This window comes from Columba livia, chromosome 1 (assembly GCF_036013475.1).
Source record: "Columba livia isolate bColLiv1 breed racing homer chromosome 1, bColLiv1.pat.W.v2, whole genome shotgun sequence".
Taxonomy (NCBI): Eukaryota; Metazoa; Chordata; class Aves; order Columbiformes; family Columbidae; genus Columba; species Columba livia.
The window spans coordinates 199,038,245-199,058,411 of record NC_088602.1 but is presented as its reverse complement, the minus strand read 5'-3'; the positions used below and the strand labels follow the sequence as shown (position 1 = coordinate 199,058,411).

General features: G+C 38.4%; 1 protein-coding gene across 14 annotated transcripts in view; it reads left to right on the top strand.

Annotated features, from left to right (window-relative positions):
- MAGI2 (membrane associated guanylate kinase, WW and PDZ domain containing 2) overlaps positions 1–20,167 on the top strand; it is a 742,272-nt gene that overhangs the window by 583,142 nt on the left and 138,963 nt on the right. For 13 of the 14 annotated variants that reach the window (XM_065049172.1, XM_021300626.2, XM_065049173.1 and 10 more), the window contains 2 exons: positions 6,352–6,473; positions 7,916–8,098. In XM_065049172.1, coding sequence (XP_064905244.1) covers positions 6,352–6,473; positions 7,916–8,098 — 305 coding nt within the window. Of the gene's footprint in view, positions 1–6,351; positions 6,474–7,101; positions 7,222–7,915; positions 8,099–20,167 lie in introns of all 14 variants that reach the window. The other variant, XM_065049176.1, reaches the window with a different exon arrangement.

Sequence of the window (20,167 nt, the reverse complement as noted above, 5' to 3'; positions counted from 1 at the left end):
AGAACCTGTTCTGGCCAGTTCTACATAAAATAAGTAAATCAGAGATAATATTTTCTCTGCTTTTTAGCTTAACACAGTGAATGAGACTTATGCAAAGTGAATCTAGATGCAAAATTCTGATACCTGTTTAGAGTGGTCCATTCTCACTCTCTGAACAAAGTATACGGCAGAGGAGCAAGAAAGCCTCTCCCCATCGCTGTGCAGACAGCGCTTTGAAAGACTGAGAAAGACCTACCATTAGTTCCTTTTATTAGAGAAGAGAGATCTTCAGAGAAGGTGGCCCCTGACCTAAAATCTTCATTTCAAATCCTGGCACTGAAGCAGTAAATTTATTCTAGTTGTTTCATATAGAATAGAAAATTTTAATTTATGCATCACATAATTCCCTTTGTCGTTCAAATCTGTGCCAACACTTTGGCTGCAGGATCACCGTGAATAGATACTGGGGCTGCAGTTTTTCCAGACCTCAGGATATGCTACTATTAATACACAGAGGGTAGAGCTGGACATACAGCTGAAAAAAAGATCTGATATCTGGAGGGCTGGAAGATTAAGATTCCTTTTCCTTTACTTCTGTAACAGCAGCAGTTGTGGATGTTCATGCACCTTCCCTAGCCCTCCTGCAAAACAAATAAACAAATGAAAACAGTGTTTGGCCACTGCCCTGCTGATTCCTTCTGTCCCATTCTCCAAATGCAGTAGCACCTGCTCTGCTACTTTGTCCCCAGCTTGTTCCCTGCCCTCAGGTGAAAGAGCCAGCAGCCCCATCTGCTTTGCTACTCAGCCCAAATCAGCTTAGTCGGTCCAGATCCAAGCAAAATATAGGTAAGTTTTTGAAGTCCCTATGTAATACTATTAATTTCCCCTTTGTCTTTATGCCTGAGTTCTACAATGTCCCCAAGTAGCTAGAGGCTGGAGTTCTTGTATCTCTTTGTACTTAACCCTCCCTGAATATTTCTGCACATGCAATTATGCAGCTGCTGGGTGTGAATAAGTCTTCTGCCCCGGTGGTTTTTAGTGTATTTTGGTGAGTAACAGGTGTTGTGCAATTTCGGTGTGTTAATCTCTTACTGAGACCCCACTTTGTTGTTAGCATAGCCAAAGGCATTCTGGCACCAGTGAGGTTCACGCTTCACTGCAGTCAGAAAAGGAACAAGTATTTGTCTCCATTTTATGTCCATCCACAGGTAAACAGACACAAGGCACCAAGCCCAGATGTTATTATGTAATTACATACTTTAAGGCTGTTAGTGTCAAATTTATTAATCCTACCACAGCTAAGATTTGTGGAAAGATATATCAAGCCTACTGCAGGCTCAGAGGTTTTTAGAAGTAGAATGGATGTTCACAGGGTGGCATTAAAACTGCAGCCATGCTAAATTCATAAGGAGTTTTATAGTCAGTAAAATGTAGCTGTACTTTAATTTGCTGTCTGAGCTCAATAAGTTTGAAATAAAGATTGCTTTCCATTTTTCATGCTAAAAAGTGTCAGTTGCGCCTTTTTTATTACCAGTATTCAACAGCCGAGTTCATTTTTAACTAGATAACATCAGATTACAATAAACTCTCTTAATTATGTCATAAAAGTGAGTAAATCATGAAAAGTTAGGTTATGAAGTTTCTTACACTCAAGTTCAGTCCAACTTTACATGCAGGCCTTTAAAACTGTCAGTGAAAGAAGGGTTTATACTCAGTTCACTGAAATATTTGTATCCCATGTGAAGTTTCTAAGGATGAGCAATGAGGCAGAGTCAGGTTCACCAGCCATGCTCAGCTCCAGTATTCTGAGATGAGAGGAAAAGCTAAAAAAGAGGCAAAGAAAACCTCAAAGGTCTTGCTAGTGAAGTTAATAAAGACTAATCACAACATCCTTGCAAATTCTATTAAAAAATAAGGTCTTCAGTATAACTTCCTCTCTTAATCATGCATGAATGTAGGTGTGAAACGTTATTAAAATTTTCATTTGCCTTTTTATGCAGGCCCAGGCTTCATTTGTAAGGTGTAGACATTCGATATAAATGAGAAGTGTTTGCTATACATGGGTTGACTTTCATGCAATTTTCTCTTAATTTATAAACCAAGAACTAGCAGCATTTAGCTGTGCAGGGCTATGGAAAGAATGTGGTTATTAGAGTGCACTGGGTCTTTCAGCATTCTAATTGCCAAAAGATTATTTTCCCCTTTAAGGATGATTAACTACAACACGGAGCTCAATTTCCAGACATGGTGCCCTTAATAGAACAGGTATGTTAGCAGTACAGGTATTGTTCTGAAAAATATACCCCCTTCACATACAATTTCTGACAACACTCTCTTATTACTCAACTAGAAAACATTATTTCAGGTCTTTTTGTCATTATAATATATTAGGAACTAGAAAATGTGAATGTAAAGAGGAGTTCGGCACTAACAAGTTATGCATCAGAATGTGTATCTTTTAGGCATCCTGATTCTCAGATTTACTTGGGTGGGTTATAAGCAACAATTTTAAAAGTTAGAGCCACAAACTACAAAAAAAAACATGCATTAATGTAGCTAAAGAGATAGATTAAGCTCCTTCTGCTGATGCATGTGCTTAGACCATTGTATCAGAGCTTGTTATCTTGGTCATCAACTAAAATTTGCATACTAGGCATTACTGCCCATAAATCTTCTTAGAATGTGTTTCAGTTGTCTTCAGCATGTCTAATGTGAAACTCCATCACAGAAACAACTTAGCCTGGCCACATTCACTGGTGAGATGGCAGAACGGTGCCGATGTCTTACAGGCTGACTGGTGATGATGGTACCTACTCATAACACAAGAGACAGTATTTCAACTTCACGGCTAAATGCAGCCCAGAACCAAATCCTGCCTCAAAGGGTTGTCCCCAGTTAGCATATGGTGAGCTAACAGAGGACAACAGCAGCAACTACCCCTTCTTCTCTGCAGAGGGAGACTCAGGGTTCCTAACATGAGAATGCAAACAAAAGGCAGCGTGATTCTTCGGTACAGCCACAATGGCATGAGAACAAATTAGCTGGATTCTCATTTTTTGATTAGGCTTTTATATTTCATATGCATTGCATAAAATAAAGGAAGAAAAGTAAAGATAAAAATGCCCACTGAATTAGATACTACAAGCAATTAGCAATACATTTTTGAATCACATCCAAAATCTATTTTAACCACAAAAGTACTTATTTGCAACCATCTCTAAAACGCACATTTAGCTTGTCTTATTAAGGCCTTGGTTAGTAATATCTAGTTTATATGCAGTTGAAGTAGCTAGATGAAAGGCTAGAATGTCCTTTCAAGGGAACTACTTAGCTTAATAACTTCTTTTTCAGGTAGCAATTTTTCTGATTTAGCCGTGAAGCTGTATAGCACTTAAAATTGCCTGAAAGGGAGGTGTTTTGTGTCTCATCAGTCTGGGAGCATAAATCCAGTGTTACTGACTGATAAAAACAACTGATTATCAGTGTAGTTTTCTTTTCTTTGACTCCTCTTGGACACAATATTTAATGCAGCTGCTTGAAATGGTTGGAATTCTCACATTGTGCTTTCAGGACTGCACACTACCATAAAACAGTCAAAATATGATAATAAGTTGGATATAAGAATTATTAAAGTTACACCAACAACTTGAATACCTCTGCTAGTCTTCCTGTCTGATCCACTAGGACAAAAGTCATTTTCAAGAGAGCCGCTACTGAAGACATTTCTGTGTACATGGACTAAACCACAACTTAAACTCTGCGTAGAAACTGTAGAGAGGCAGTGCGTAACAGATTCTAGCTGTGATTTCAGTGCCACAGGAACTGATGCTCCTTGAGCCATGGACACGTCCTATATTAGCTAAAATCCCATATTTTTATGGTATCACAGAACCACATCTATTATAAGTTGTAACTTAGGTTTGCAAGAGGTCTCCTGTGGCACTGAGATGTGCTCTGCAATTATAGCATGACACTAAGCACAGTTCAAGGTCCTGAATGCGAATCTGTGGTGTGATCTTGGGTATCCAGTACATCTGCGTGAGATGACACAAAGGCTATGGGAAACCTGCACTCTTCTCGAAGGGCAACTGAAGACCAGGGCAGGATACTTTAGAGCCTCTAAAATAAAACATGATATCTATCCTGAAGCAATTGATTCAACCCACTGTGTGGCAACCCTGTTTTTAACCTTATCAAATGCTAACATAAAACAAGCTAGATACTTTACGCTGTATCTGCTATTGAACCTGTTTCATAATTTCACTTTTCTGCTTGTCAGAAGACTACAGATTCCAAGTCTGAAATCTTGACATCTTTAATACATTACAGTATTCATTTCCAAATGTATTAATGAAATGTAATTATATATCAGAATTAATTCTGCTTGAATAAAAAGCTAAAACTCCTTTGGTCTTCTGTCATAGAAGACTCTCTGTCACTGGTCTTTCTGTAAAACCTTTTCTATAGATTCATTTTATTTGGTCACAGGGGATCAGAACCTTCCGTAGTATTTCACATGATGTTTCATCACTGTCTTTTCTAATAGCAGTATTGAAATAAATCACATGATAGGTGGTAGCATGAAAATTAGCTTTTTCATGCTTATGTTAGTGATTCATAATTAGCCTGTTTAATGCATGTAAGTCCTGTCTTTCTCCATGTTTAATCAGTGAAGTTTGTCTCCCCTCCATCATACATTTCCAGGTTTGCATTAGACTAAGGTTCTGAAGACCTGTGATCTAACTAGAAAACAAAAGTCTAGGAAAGGAAAGCCTACAATCTTAAACAGCCCATCCAAAGAAGGAAAGAAAGAAAGAAAAAGGGCTTTCTCTGTCTGCACCATAGATTAGAATTTACAAGAAAACTATTATTGAAACTTTTAGGGTACCAGGGTAAATTAGCAGACACTTTAATGAGTTATAGCCATGTTAACAAAATAGCAACTCTAGGATTTATCACATGTACTTCCTCTCATTAAAACAAATATTCTTTTATATGACTGGAAATCTTTTAATTGCATTAGCTCTGTCCACTAAATCCTAATTTTCCAAGTGTATTGCATTCCCATAGGACTTGCTGCCTTTCCTCTACCTGACTTCTCAATGGCAATTCCACTTACTTTCTTTGAAGCAGTGGTAGGATCTGAATCCCAAGGGACCTGAAAAGTGCTTGACATGGCATAAAAGGTCATTTCCACATCAACTGAAGGTGTCCAACACTTCTTGGGATCTCAGAGTTTCAAAAGTTCCCAGGTCATCTCTCCGAGGATTTAAAGCCCATGGTTGGGATTGGATTTCAGAACAACTCAATACATAGTAGCTCAGTGAGAACAAATAAAGAGTCGCATTTGAAAACCTGCCCTTTTGTACATGTGTTTATTTCCCCAGAGTAACGTTTGCAGCATAAGCTTCTTTTCTCAGTTGTGGCCCTATCATGACCCTATTTTGAGGAGTTGTTCAATGCAGCTTTTTAAAACGTTTTGCCTTCTCCAGATAATATATGAAACATATCACAGGATAGGATTGTAGGATTACTCATTGATGATAAAATGTATGCTTTAAATTAAAGATTTAAAATCAAGGATATTATGATACTGTGTAGTTAAGATAGTTCCAAACACAATACAGAAAACTGACGATGTAGTGACAGATGTACTTACTGATCTGTTGTAGAAAATGTAAAACATCAAGAAAAAAATGTGTACATTAACTTTTCTTATATTTCATATATTTATCTGTGTAGTTAACATATAGTGACATATATTTATCTATCTATGTAATCTACCATCTGACTTAGTTTACACAACATCCAATTTTTCTCTACAGTTGAGCAGATATATAACATAGAACTAAAATGAAATCATGTTCATTTTATTTCCTACGTTAGATGTATTTCTAAGCTATGATCATGAAATCGCTCTGTGTTCTAGGCTTTAACTTTTCTGTAAGCTATTAAGTAATTTCACTTATAGCTGATGGATAATAATGCACAAAACTGGTGCAGATCCTCTGAATCAAGCACAGAACAATGCTTGCACTAAAGACATGAAAAACTGTCACTGTAGCATGCTTCAGCAGTACTGTTATTTAATATATAGTCCCATACATCAAAACCATTTGTCTGTAGCAGAGTTCAGCATATTGACACGATAGGACACTTCTCAGTGCTGTTCATTATGCAATGCGCTAGATTGTCCATTTCTCATCCCCAACAAAACTGTGTGGAGTACAAGGGACATGCTCAGGCCCATTGGGGATTCATAAGGGTTTTGCTCTCAAACCATGTACCTAAGTCACATACAGCATCGTACTGTGAAAATGCTCATTTTCCCCAACTGAACCCAGTTTTTAATCAAAACCAAATTTTTTCCAGCCACATAAATAGAAGAACACAATTTGAAAACCCTGTCCTAGAAGCAAAAAGGAAGCTACAACAGCATAACATGCCCAACGCAGAACTTGGAACAAAGCCTATGCAGGCCCAAGGTTTCCGAGGTACAGTACCATGTCAGCTGTCTTAGTTAAGGTGAAAGATCCTGCTCTCCTGTTGATGTGACAATGATTTTGTCATAGTCTGATTAAAAGAGTGTTGTTGCCAATTCTCACAATGTTATCACCAATCTCCTAGAATTTTCTTCCCTAAATGTCCGAGCTCACAGATTTGTGAGACTCATGAGCCACCTAAAATACTGTAACCCTCAGAGGGACAGAGAAAACACAGAAAAGTTGACCCTAGTGTTTCTTAAAGGCTGAGAAACAGAAAGCACGATAAGAGCTCCAAGGTAATTTTCTAAATAAAATCATAAACTCTCTTCTTGGGAACGTACGACTCTTTCTTGAGCACCCGAGGTTGGCAACACTGAAATAATTAATTGTACTTTTTCTAAATTACCATTAATTGATGTTTGGTATGTTTCTAAGCTAGCTCATCTAGCAAGCATCAATTAAGTTAAAAGCCTCAAGCACTGTGTTGTAGGAGTTTACAAGAATACAGCCTCTCAGTAACATAAAAATTAATATGCTTAAAATGAGCTGTATAAGCAGCAAACAGTATTGGTAGAGACGAATAAACTTTAATGTAAGGTTCTAGCCAGAGAATGAGGCTTTTTCTCCTTTGTAACAGTACAAAGCTCCTCATCAACCTTACCTAGACCCAAATTCGCCCACCTGCGCCCTGTTCCCAAGAGATCCCGCAGCGTGAATGACCTGTCCCAGTGCCCCACCGGGACGCGCAGGCTGCACGGTACGTCCCGCGCTGCCCACCAGCCCAGCCCCGCTGCGGTGGAAACCACAACCCGTGCACCTTCCTCCCACCCTTCCTCACCGAGCACAGCGCGGGAGAGACGCACGGGGAGCCCCTGCCACCCACACCCCACACCAAGGCACGCGGAGAGGGGACGCGGAGGTTGCACAGCCCTTACGTCTGTCACTTGCTGGATGCCAAAACCCCACGTGTTTGGAGAGAAAAGCTCACAAAGCTCACCTTATATTTAGCACTGCTTGTTAACAAATGGAATGAGATATTCAGGGGATATTTTCCTTGTTGCAATTGGGGGGGAAATTATGGAGAATGTATGACTTTGTAAACAAAGCTGAATTTATAAGTTAGGAAAGAGGTTTTAAAATTACCTCACAGATCATTTTTATTGTTGTAATTATTTTAGCTACACAATATCCACTTCTAAATGTATTTCTAATGTGAAAGAATATTTTTAACTCCCCACTTATGGATGATCTGCCATAGATAAGAAATACATTTTAAGTTTTGCATTAATACAAGAGCTCGCAAATATCTTTTTCTGGAATGCCTGCACTCTTTATTTCCTTGGTTTTCATACACTGTCACCTGCTGTCAGCCAGTATTGTTATCTGCTGTCCCTGCTGTGTTGTAACTAGATCAGAACTTTTGTCTTTCTTGTTTGTGTTGACTAATGTAGAAAAACCACTCTTCACCCGTGATGCATCGCAGCTGAAGGGGACTTTCCTCAGCACAACACTTAAAAAAAGCAACATGGGCTTTGGATTTACCATCATTGGTGGGGATGAGCCGGATGAGTTTCTCCAGGTGAAGAGTGTAATTCCTGATGGGCCTGCAGCACAAGATGGGAAAATGGAAACAGGTAATTAAGATGGTTCCCTTTGTTCTTCTATATGAGAAGCAGAATGAGATATAGATTTCTGAGTCTCATTCTCTGCATAAATACATACATTTTTCCATATGACTTTTTGTGATAATGTGTAAAACAGCTGCTCTGTAAGAAAAGCTTGTCAGACTGAAATTTCTTGTAATTTTTCTTTTTAGTAATGCCAAGTAGGTTATTTTCAGAATATTTTAAGGGAAAAAGTTCTCTGCATTCTCCTACATGAAAATGGGATTGAATGTTCTTTAGTTTGTAGGCTGTTTACTCAAGAAGAATCTGTGCAGAAAGAAGAGACAGGCAGAGAAAGCACAGACTACTAAGTGCAAATTTATTTTTAGAAAGGATGTTTTTGCAAAATAATCAGTCAAGTCTGCTACAACATTGTTCTCATTAGAACCATCAAGACAAGAGTTTTCAGTGTGGCATATGGACACATAGACATCTGTGACCTACTAATAAAGAATCTGTGAAAACTAACTAAATAAAAGAAACTTCCTCTGAAGGGATTTAAAGCTGCTCTTAAGATCTGGACTACCACTGGAAATATTTTCAAATTCACAGATTGATCAAGGTTGCAAACTGCCTTCTTAAAGGTTTTCAGGGTCACATCAGGTCTACATATATATTAAACATTTTTGGATGAAGAAGAACCCAGTTTCCAAGCCAGTTATCATCTCCTGTAGGATAAGAAAATCAGAGAATAACAGAATAATCTCAGTTGGCAGGGTCATCCAGTTACCAACCTCCTGTTCAAAGCAGGTCTAACTTTGTCAATAGATCAGATTGCTCAGGGTTTCATTCAGGGGACTTCAGAAAGTGGGCTCCTGTCCCAATATTTAACCACTCTCATGGTGAAGTTTTTTGTTCTTTAGATCCAGCTGGGATTTCCATTGGTACAATCGGTTACCAGTGAGTGTAGCTCTGTATTCTGGCAGCCCTGTCACTGTGTACCATCTCATCCCAGCAATCCTTGTTCCTCAGATAACAGTGAGGCTGCACGTTAGTACCGGGACGTGTGCATCATTTTTCCTTCCATTTCACATCAAGACTTCTCAGAAGAAATGCTAGTTTGAGGTTTATGTTGTCTCTGTAGAAAACCAAGTCCGTGGTGGCCAGATTCACTGTGACAGTAAAAAGATTTCCTGGCCTGTGACAGATCACTGTGCGTGGACCGCAGCAGCAGAGCAGGATCCTTTTAGTGTGTCACAGTACAGGAGACAGACACATATACACACGAGTACAAATAATGTGGGTAGAATAGTGCCAAGTGATTCTTCTAGAAATTTCCTTTCATCTTTCTTTTAATGTAGCAAAGGAATGGCCTGGACTATCGTTATGTCAGAATAAATCACCCTGAACACTAGTTTATTGTGTAGGACTCTCCAGGACTTCAGAAATAGGAAGTGTGAAGGTTGTGAGAAGCATTATTTAAAACAAACAAACAAACAAACAAGCAGTTTGCCTCAAGTCTTATATTACAGGCAGCATGATATTACTGATATAAAACAGATAACCTATATAAAAAAAAAGTAAAATGTAATAAATAAGTAGAATATAGATTGTTGGCATTGGTTTTATAAGAAAAAAAATAGTCTAACAGCTTTTTAATTCTCAGTTCTTGTTGCCATTTTAACTTACTGCAATTTGGTTCCCAAAGGCAAAATTAAATTAGCTGATTAAGTGAACAAAGGATACAACAGACTTCCTGAAGTTCAGGAGATTTTAGTAACATGAACTTCAGTTCTCCTTGTAATTTTGTATTACCCGTATGAGAAATTTTCCTTGTTTGTCAGGGTTTAGCATTCTCAGATGCAGCACTCAAATACAGTTACTTGCTAATCCATCTAAAGTGTGGGCTGGTTATTGGTGAACTTGTTCATATGCAGTTATTTTATCTCAAAAATGTAATATCCTTGCAACTTACTTAAACTTTGATGCTGAAATTAAATATGGGTATCAAAATACTATTGGTGGTGAGTATTGTAGGCATGGATTGTGATGAGAATATGTAGGAAAAATGTGCTTTAAAATGCATAGAAATAACTGGGTTTTTTCTGAGGTAATTAATTCAACTATATTAAGAATGCAAGACAGAAATGTACATTCAAATATGTAATCACTCTATAATTATGTGAGCCTGATATGTACAGAATAACATCTCAGAATAAATTCTGGCCTCAAATGTCTTCATTTTTGAGAAGAGTGGCAGAGTTCTGATGCAAAGTAATTGGAGAATCTGAGGCTCATTGTGGCATCTAACATGGTTTCTATGAATATTTCAAGAGACTTCTAAAAATGATAATGTTAAACTGAAAAAAAATATATATATTTCAGGTCAGAATATTTATAAAAATACTGATCAGCAAAGTGCTAGTGCTTGTATTTCCTGATTCCCAAGACTTTTCACACTTCCTGAAGTAAGATTTCTCTCCCTATTCAGCTATATTATAATCTAATCAACGGGAGATCCAACAATAGCGTTTTTTCATAAAGCTGTTAAAATCTTATGTTTTAAAATTATTTGAAATAACATACATAGCTTTTTTCTGTTAGGTAGGCATCACTGGATGATGAATAGGGCTTTTAAAATAGATTTTATGTATTCTTTTGACACAAACTGTGTGGTGTTGTGCAATTTCTATGCATTCCAGCTCTGATCACAGTCATAGGAGGCCTTGACAAATTATCAAAAAAATATGGTGGCAGTAGGACATCATAGTAGAAAACCTGAGGACAGTGGCACTATATATAATCTGTGAAGCAACCTGGGTGTAACAGATCACCACAGGTACTGTTGCTCCCAGCTATCATACAACTCTGAAGTTTTTCCTTTGCAAGACTAGTACTTGTTTTTCACCAAGTGGTAAACAAAATCCTAGTGTTTCAGACCTGCAACAGATATGAGGAAAAAGGAAGAAAACGCACCATCACCTTCATCTCACCTGATCTTGGCCATAGGCTGAAGAGACCAATGCTGTATTTTATCCTGACTGTTAAAGAAGCAAGCTCATAGAGAAATAATATTGTAACTTGGGTTTACTTCTCCACCCAAAATCTAATTCAGCGGTCAGGTACAAATGCTATTCAAAGAGAAGGGTGAATCTATATAAGATGTTATTGTCACCCTTTAACATGATTGCAACACAGTGATTTCACTTGTAGGTTTCAAAATGAAACAATTCTGGATTTCATCCCTTGGAACATGGAAGCAGCTGCCCAACAGTGACTTGGTATCACTGTGATGCTGTGAAACAATTAAAGCAATGAGGCAAACTGAGTACACTGAGATGCAACAAGAGATATCTGAAGTCCTGCTGATCTAACACCACCACTCAGAGCCAAGTGCTGGGCCTTAAGAGCTAGCTATAATTGTCCCAGACCCACAGCAAACCTCACAAGCAGACTCAGAGGAACCACATCTCAGTGGATGAGTCAAAAACAGCCAAAATTACATTCCTGATCCCATTTGCCAGATGTTTCAGAATTCCTAAGGGTTATTATGCCCGCGTGTAAATCTAGCATCTGTGAGCTAATGGCTGTTAATAATACTGCAAATGCCTTTCTAGGACACATTTTAGCATTTGGAGCTCAATCTAGCTGCTGGATATGAACATTACACTCCACAGCATCTCTGTCTACCTCAAGACAGCCTAGGAACTGATACCACATTCCTTCCTGAGAGGTTACATTGCTTAGTCTTGTCTGAAGCCTCACACACTGTCTGCATTTAAGAGGCCCCTGTATCCCATTAAAATGCTGAGTGAACGTCACTGGTAAAAGACTGCATCTACATGAAAAGATTTTTATACAGTGAGTGATTGTAAATGACTGCTGTTCTAAGGCAAACAAAGATATAGGCCTGCGGCTGAGTCAGATAAAAGCTCAAGCTGTGAAGGGAAAAACTTTTCTACAGTTCTCAAGGTTATTCAACAAACTAGATAAACCTGAAACACTCCCACATAATCAAGCTCGGGAAAGATTCACGCTCTCTGTATTCCAGCAAGTTCCAGTTCCTTTGGTGAAAATTTCCAGGAAACAGCTCAAAGACATGGTGCACAAATGATTAATGGAGTCTGCTGATGACCCTTCTGACTGATGAATAGCTGTGGTCATTGCAGGTTGAACTTCCCAGAAACATATCCATCTGTGGTAAACTGTCATAGCTCAACAGTGTGAATCAAGAAATGAGGAAAATGCTCTTCCATTTAATCAGCCATGCATATATTTGGCCAGCTCCAAGATGCTAAATCATCTGTAAACAATTCAGACTTGAGCTCTTTTAGATTCTGTTGTCTTAGGAATGGTAGCTTCACTATATTAACCTATTCTAGAGATAAAAATGCATAAATGTAAGATAAGTTTCGGCTAACAAATATAGATGTCCACAAGACAGATGCCTACACCTACTGTATGAGTAGACATCTGCCACTTCTAGATGACTGTATTAGGATGAAGCCTAGAGACTAGAGTCTACAGATCAGTCCCACATCGACCACTCAGAATTTCTGCTGCACCTGAGAGGTCTCCAAGGGTAGTGAGCCAGCTGTTAGAAATACTGCAAGAAGTAACCCATGGCCTTGCTACTATCTGTGGGCCTACCATCAAGACCCATAACACTCTTCTATGCATGATGAATTTTTCATGAAACTGTTAGTCTAAATGTAAGCAAATTGGAGAGATTGCACACTTGTTGATCTACAAAGTCATAAATGTTGTTATTCACTTGAATAAGAAAAAAACTAAAGCCATTTATCAGGTGGCTGACCCTAGAATGTCACTAAGCTTAGGGAATAATTATCTAGTCATCATTCCTGCATATTTTTGCACAGTAAGGCTAATATCTCACAACCTCTGTAAAAAGTAGAGTACTTAAGTGAGGAGGAACCAAGGACATCTGCAAAAGGATGCATTTTTACAAGTTCAATTAGATTCTTATTAGTAGTTTGTTTACTGTTTTTCCATTGTCAGTTCAGATGAACAAACCATTATCTCACCTAATGTCAGACCAGATGAGATGCAAGCTGTCCAGTTTCAGCAACACCACAAAAAGTAAACTTACAAAAAGTAAAAAGCTAGACATGAGGAATAAATTTTTTTACAAAGAAGATGGTGAAACACTGGAACAGGTTGCCCAGTAAGGTGGTAGATGCCTCATTCCTAGAGACATCCAAGGCCAAGGTGGATGGGGCTCTGAGCAACACGATCTAGTTGAAGGTGTCCCTGCTTATTGCAGGGGGCTTGGACTAGATGACCTTTGAACGTCACTTCCAAGCCAAACTACTCTATCATTCTACGATAATGCTACTTGTTGGACTGCTGAGGAAGGAGTATCTTTTCATTATCCTTATGCATCTGCGGGCTAAAACACTCTTTTAATATATGCCAAGGTTTCAACAAGTATCAATCTTGCAGCTGCAAGCTTATGCCACGTGGCAGTTCTGTGGGAGCAGAGCAACATACTTAAAACCAGCTTGTGTTACCAACCTCCCTTAATACACTTCCTTTGTTTGGAAGCAAGGATGTTTCACTGCAGAGAAGGACCTGGACTTCTGGTCACAACAGGCTGACCATAAGTCAACAATGTGCCCTGTTTGGCCAAGAAGGCCAAAAGTATCATGTGGTGCATTAAGAAAAGTGCGACCAGCAGGTCGAGGAAGGTTCTCCTCCCCCTCTACTCTGCCCTGATGAGGCTGCATCTGGAGTACTGTGTCCAGTTCTGGGGTCCCCAGTTTAAGAAGGTCAACGAATTACTGGAGGGAGTCTAGCAGCAGGCTACAAAGATCTGCAGGTCTGGAGCATCTTTCTTATGAGGAGAGACTGAGAGAGCTGGGTCTGTTCAGCCTGGAGAAGAGAAGGCTGAGAGGGGATCTCATCAATGTTTATAAATATCTCTATTGTGGATGTCAAGAGGATGGGACAAGACTCCTTTCGGTGGTGCCCAACAATAAGATGAGGGGCAACGGGCACAGACTGAAGCACAGGAGATTCCATCTGAGTATGAGGAGAAACTTTGAGGGTGCCAGAGCCCTCGAACAGGCTGCCCAGAGAGGTTGTGGAGTCTCCTCTGGAGACATTCAAAACCCACCTGGACACATTCCTGTGCAATCTGCTCTAGGTGAACCTGCTTTAGCAAGTGAGTTGGACTAGATGATCTCCAGAGGTCTCTTCGAATCCCATCCATTCTGTGATTCTGTGATCTGAACCCGCAGTGGTCTTTCTCTCCCCGTTTCAGTCTAGCTCAGACTGAAGATTGGTCTCTCTTCAGGTGTTGCTATTAATCCCATGGAGTAAAGAGAAGGAAAATTAACTGTCTGGAAAATAACTAACACAAATAAGAAAAAATATTTCAGTCATCATGGAGAGGGAGAATTTTTCCCGTTAGTATTAGCCTAGTCAGTGCGGAATTGTGTTATGTTTACTGCTTGTGTTCCTGCTCCCATCAGTACAAGCAGCTGAGGAAACAGTGCAAAGCACAGCAGAAACAGTATATTTGCATCACGTACAACCAAAATCTTTACATTCTCTGTTCAGCCATGACACCTACAGTTCCTTTCACCAGTGACACTGGTTACATTTTCCTTTTTGTGAGCCAAACCAGGAGTAACCATCAGATAAAACCTTAACCTGGATTTCTAAAACCAGTCTTCTTCATTTCACAATTTAATTTGGCTTTCCAAGGAGAGGAGATTGAGAGGGCATTCAGACTAGAATTGCAGTGTGTATGCTGTGGTCATTGTACCTACATGAAGATGGAGCTAATGAATGCCCTGCTAGTTCATAGCTAAGATGAATCGCCATCTAGGAGCTGCACTTGACTTTTTTTGTTTGTTTGTCCAGTACGCAACATCCTATTTCATTCAGTCCTCTTTATATTTCTCGCCATAAAAGCCTCCATATCTCATGTAAATATTGCCAGAACTGTTTAAGAGGTGTATGGGTAAAATTAACCCTGAGATTGAGAATCTCCCCAAGGTAGACTGATGCAGTGTTGCTAGTCCTCACAATTTTATCCTGAATCTTTATGTAACCAGAATTTTTTAGAGCTCAACTGTTTTTTTTTTTAAGGGTGACTAGGTGTGAATCTTAGGTTAAATTTTACAAGGTAAAAGTTTATATTTCTCTCATTACAGAGGAAAGCTCTGAAGTATCACCATATTATACTTAAGAGGTTTCAAACAGAAAGCAAAGAAAAAAATGCCAATTTTACTGTTTATTTTTTGTCATGTATTGTGGCTGTCACTTTGGCTGGGGGAAGGGATATGGCTTGTGGTTTTGAATACTTGATGGTGACAGTAAAAATAATGCTTGCATTTTAGGAATATTGATATCAATGAAGAATATGGTAACAGAAATATATTATTTTTCAGTCTCCCTTTCCTATTTTAAAGTACGCAATTTATTGAATTCTGCACGTAAATACATAAACCAGAAGATAGCACTTATGTTGCTAGAAATTTTTATTACTTGTGGGTTCTTTTCTAATATTAATATATCATTTTGTTTCTTAATTTGTTTTTATTGCTTTCACATAAAACAAACTTGCTACAGTGGTCACAGTAATATCTGTAAATTGCTTTTTACGTTAACCAAAGACCTGGGAAAAGTGTCCATTTCTGTCAAAAGGTACTGAACACTAATCTTAATGAGATTCCTATTTTAGTGTTTTCTTCATATTTTTATTATTTCGGTATTCACTAGATTGTTAGGTACTCATTGAGTGATAACCAGGACAGAGATGAGCCTAGACTAAAAAATTTCTATGAATATTTTGTATACTACACTCTGTTGCTGTCTGCGTCTGAGGTCTTTGTGTTTGTTTTGTCAGATTTCTTGGTTGGTTGGTGTGATATTCAATAGCCTTGTGTTCTCCCAAAGGTGCAGAAAATCCATATGTTGCTATCTGTTCTGCCTGATCTGGAGTTAGCGCTTAAGTCCATGTTGCCTATCTATCAAGCTACTGAGCATTCATTAAGCACTGCATACAAATCTTTCCTGTTAAAACCATTCCACTTTGCATAAATATTCCTCGAGGTATGAAGAGAGCTATTGATTCTTTATAGCCCTGTCACTTGGCTATTCCCTTGCAGTCTTCAATTAAAATTATTTACACAAGCTGGAAGTGCAGTTACAGCAGGGCATCTAACTTGGATTTCAAAATGCTTCTGAAAATGAATAGTATGTTCTTTAAGACACAAGAATAATTAGAAAAAAATACTTAGGAATGTCTTGTTTTCACCTCACGCTCTGTCTTACTTCGTGGGATGATTCTGTTTCTGCATTACTAGTACAAATGTGTCTCTGGTTTCTGACTCCATATCTTGGATTTTAGCCCTGAAGTTTGCCATAATTTAGAAATTTTGGGAAGCTTTACAGTTAGTAGCTTAATTCATGGTGTTTCGAAGCATCACATCAAGGAACATAGATCCCCGAATATGGTGTCAATAAGGAGGAAAAAATTGCCTGCAGCACAAAACTGAGTCTACCAAGGTTTGGGGTGTAATTCAGTTGCACAAACATAGCTGTCCAGTGCCATTAAAAGTGCCCTTCCAGGCAGCAGTCTTTTCTAAGGCCTGTGTCGAATCTGCAAGTCCCATCTGAACATCTCACATGCCCAAGGCTGTTGTAAATGACGTTGGATGCCTATTTAAACAACCACATCAGTCCTTCAATGCCTTACAAGAATTGTGTGCTAATAGACTCCTTTTATTTCCCTCATCCTCCATTACAGCAAGCATTGACTGATTCATCACTGTAATAATAACCCTTTTCTGACAATTTTATGGATAAGTGTTTCCCTTAGCCTAATTCAAAGCTCACACTTGTGGTTTTGTGAACACTTAAAAGAAACAGCAAAAACCCTTTTAAACTTAATAGGCTTAATTTTCTCTCATTTAACCATTCGAACAACAACATTATACGAAGTCTGATGGTTGAGTTCAAGTGTATACTGATTATTATAAATTCTTTTTCATCTCCAACACTTATAATATTTTTGTTCAGATATTATTGGTGCCCATAAAATACATACAAATATTAGGATTAAAGAACATATGTCACTTGTTCTCTTTCCTATAGTGACTCTTCTTCAGAAGACTTTCATTTTGCTTTGATAAAATATATATACATGGGAGAAAACTCATAGTGTACATGGTTTGTGGCACTTATTTCCTTTTGAAATAATTTCACATTTGTTGATGCAATATTTTGAAGTACGTTTATGAGTCCTAAGAATGATAATATTAGCTTGCTACTTGGAACAGCAGAACATTGGACATGTAAATAGGTGAAATCCCAGGTTATATAAGTGTGCCACATAGTCTTCTGCAGGAGAGAGTATATAAGCTAATCTGTCTACATGTAGTAAATTAATTCTGATGGCTAAGCCATTAGAGCAGCTCTTCCAGCACTCACCGTAGAAAGCGGAACACATTTCATTACAGGTGGCTGAGGTCTGACCATGTCCAGCCAGACTAGATTCCACATGTACAGCACTTACTGTCTTTTTAACAAACTGGCTCACCTTTGACCAGATTTTCACTGCAGTTATGTTTTTATTTAACCCAGAAACCAAAGGTGAAGCAATTTGATGGGAAGAGTGGGCATAAGACATATATTATCTATGATAATATAATCAATCCTGCCTCGTGTGGACAAACACAACACAAACCATACACACCACCAGATGTACACACTCTGTTTATCATAAGCCACGAGTCTAGGTCTGCAAGAGTAAATGGAGATCTGGTGCTCAAAAGAGCTGTATTTTTAGCAGAGAATGAGGTCATACAGAAATCAAGAAACATAGTAAAGGAAAATATAAAAGAGGAAAGGTGAAAAAGCAGAGAGAGTATTTGGAACACTAATTATTCAAATATGTGCAGCCTCACTTTCCTATTAATTCAAGGCCTGACTCTATGGAAAACATGGCCACAAAGGCCAAGAGCATAGACAAGGATACTAAAACTATGTCATACATATTGCAGTATGCAAAATACAAAGGCAGTAGAAATATTAACTGATTTTTCTATTATCACATACTAAGATACTTTTAATCCCATTTTACTCTTCATTTTGTTCAACAGCAAACCGGTGTGTATGACAAGTCTCAGAAGCTCATAAATTCATTCTTCGATCTAAGCTCCATCATACAAAGCCTGTAGATTCCTTTATTAGGATATTTAACATAGGCCAGGAAATTATAAATATATTGTCATAATCCTCACATTTATTAAAACAATGTTTGTAAGGTTTGCAAGTTGCCAGTTGAGTAAGCATTGTGCAATGAACTCAGTGGCTGCCAAAAATGCAGCAGTTGCAGAAATAACTTTTCTCCTGACAAATGTAATTAACATCTGTCTTGCATGATATGAGTATTTGTATGAACAGACAAGAATATACATTGAAAATAATAGTCATCATCTTCTCATGTACCATTTCGTAAAATAAAGAATGACATCTTATAGCTTAACAAGAATGATCTAGGAGATGGGCAAGAGCTTCTTTCTATATAAAGAAATGACAGGAAAGTGAGAACTTCATCTTGTACTAATGAAATAATCTAGAAGTATACTTTTCAATTTAATCTATGCCATCTTTGATTTTCTTTTAATTTTGTTGTTTGACAGATATGACTTTATTACACAATTCAATTATCAAAATAAAAAGCAAACATTTAGCTGTTTCGGATTTATGTTCATTTAATATTAAAAATCAAGTACATTAAGAATGCATAATCTTCTCTGCCTCCACATTTGTGCAACCAAACACAATCTCTATGTGTAGTAAAATTTGAGAGTTCAGAAATTCAGCTCTTCACTTGCCTTTAACTATTTTGAGCACAAATTTTAAAGCTAACATTTGAAGCAAATTTTAAACCCTTCGAAAAATTAAGAAAAAAACTAAGTAATGACTGTTAAGATACAAGTTCTGCCGTATATTTAGAATGGGGAATATCTTTCTTGACAGTTAGCAAATATTTTACTTGAAAAAAATTAGTTAATATCCCTGTACCTGAATTTCCCCATCCAAGAGGAGAAATAGTAATTTTAGGACTTTGTAAAGTCCAACAGTTACTGCAGCTAGCAACTCCCATTATAACTACTACAAACGTTAGTGAAGCTGAGCTTAAGATACTTAGGCTGACTACTGTGTATGTCCCATTGTGCAGTATACGCTAAAACAGAAAACTGTGCTCAGTTGCATGTAGATCAATTTTTTGTTTGTATTCTGAGTTTCTCATTTACTTTACGCGTGGCATAAAGTAAAAACATCCAGAGTTGCATTAGAGATGAAGAAACATTTCCAGGCATATAAATCATATTCCAGGAGCTTTGTGAACCTTTAACTAATTGAGGTTACAGCGACATTTCAGGCAATTTTGTTACGATTTTGCTTCTAAAGCATCTTTCACTGTCTATGGCTGGAGTCAGGATATTAGCATGACTGCACCTCTCATCTCACCCTGTTTAGCTCTCCACATAGCCTTTGTCAGAAGAGCAAAGTTTATTCCAGCACTTATGCAACTGCCTTTCCATAACTGATGATTCGGACATTTAAAAAAATGGTTTGTTTGTTTAAAAACCTGTGATGAGTTTTTCTCAATAACACAAGGAGCACTTTTCAAAGGGGCAGGCGAGCATGAAGGTAATCCTGATGAAAAGTGAGAAGCCCCTGGAAAATTTCATCCAGCCTTTCCTCTCTCCACCCCACAGAAATCTCCCCTCCAGCAGTCACATAAGTGGGATATTTATTTTGAGCTGGTGAAATGGAGGTGGAGGGTCAGTGGAGCTTGAGCTGTAATGCTACTACATGTGCTCTGTGCATGTGGCAGCCCAGACCTGCCCAGGGCAGCACTCGCTTCTGCTCATCTCCCCTTCCAGGAGATACCCCAGGGGAGCGGTGCTGGGAGAGCAGAGCCAGGCTCCCCTAAACACCGCTCCTCCCTCTTGCCAAGTAAGCAGGGACACAGGGACTGTGTACAGGAGATAGACAAATACTTGGTGGCTGGAGCTCAGGGGTTTTGCCAGGTCTCAGCTATGGATCTCAGGG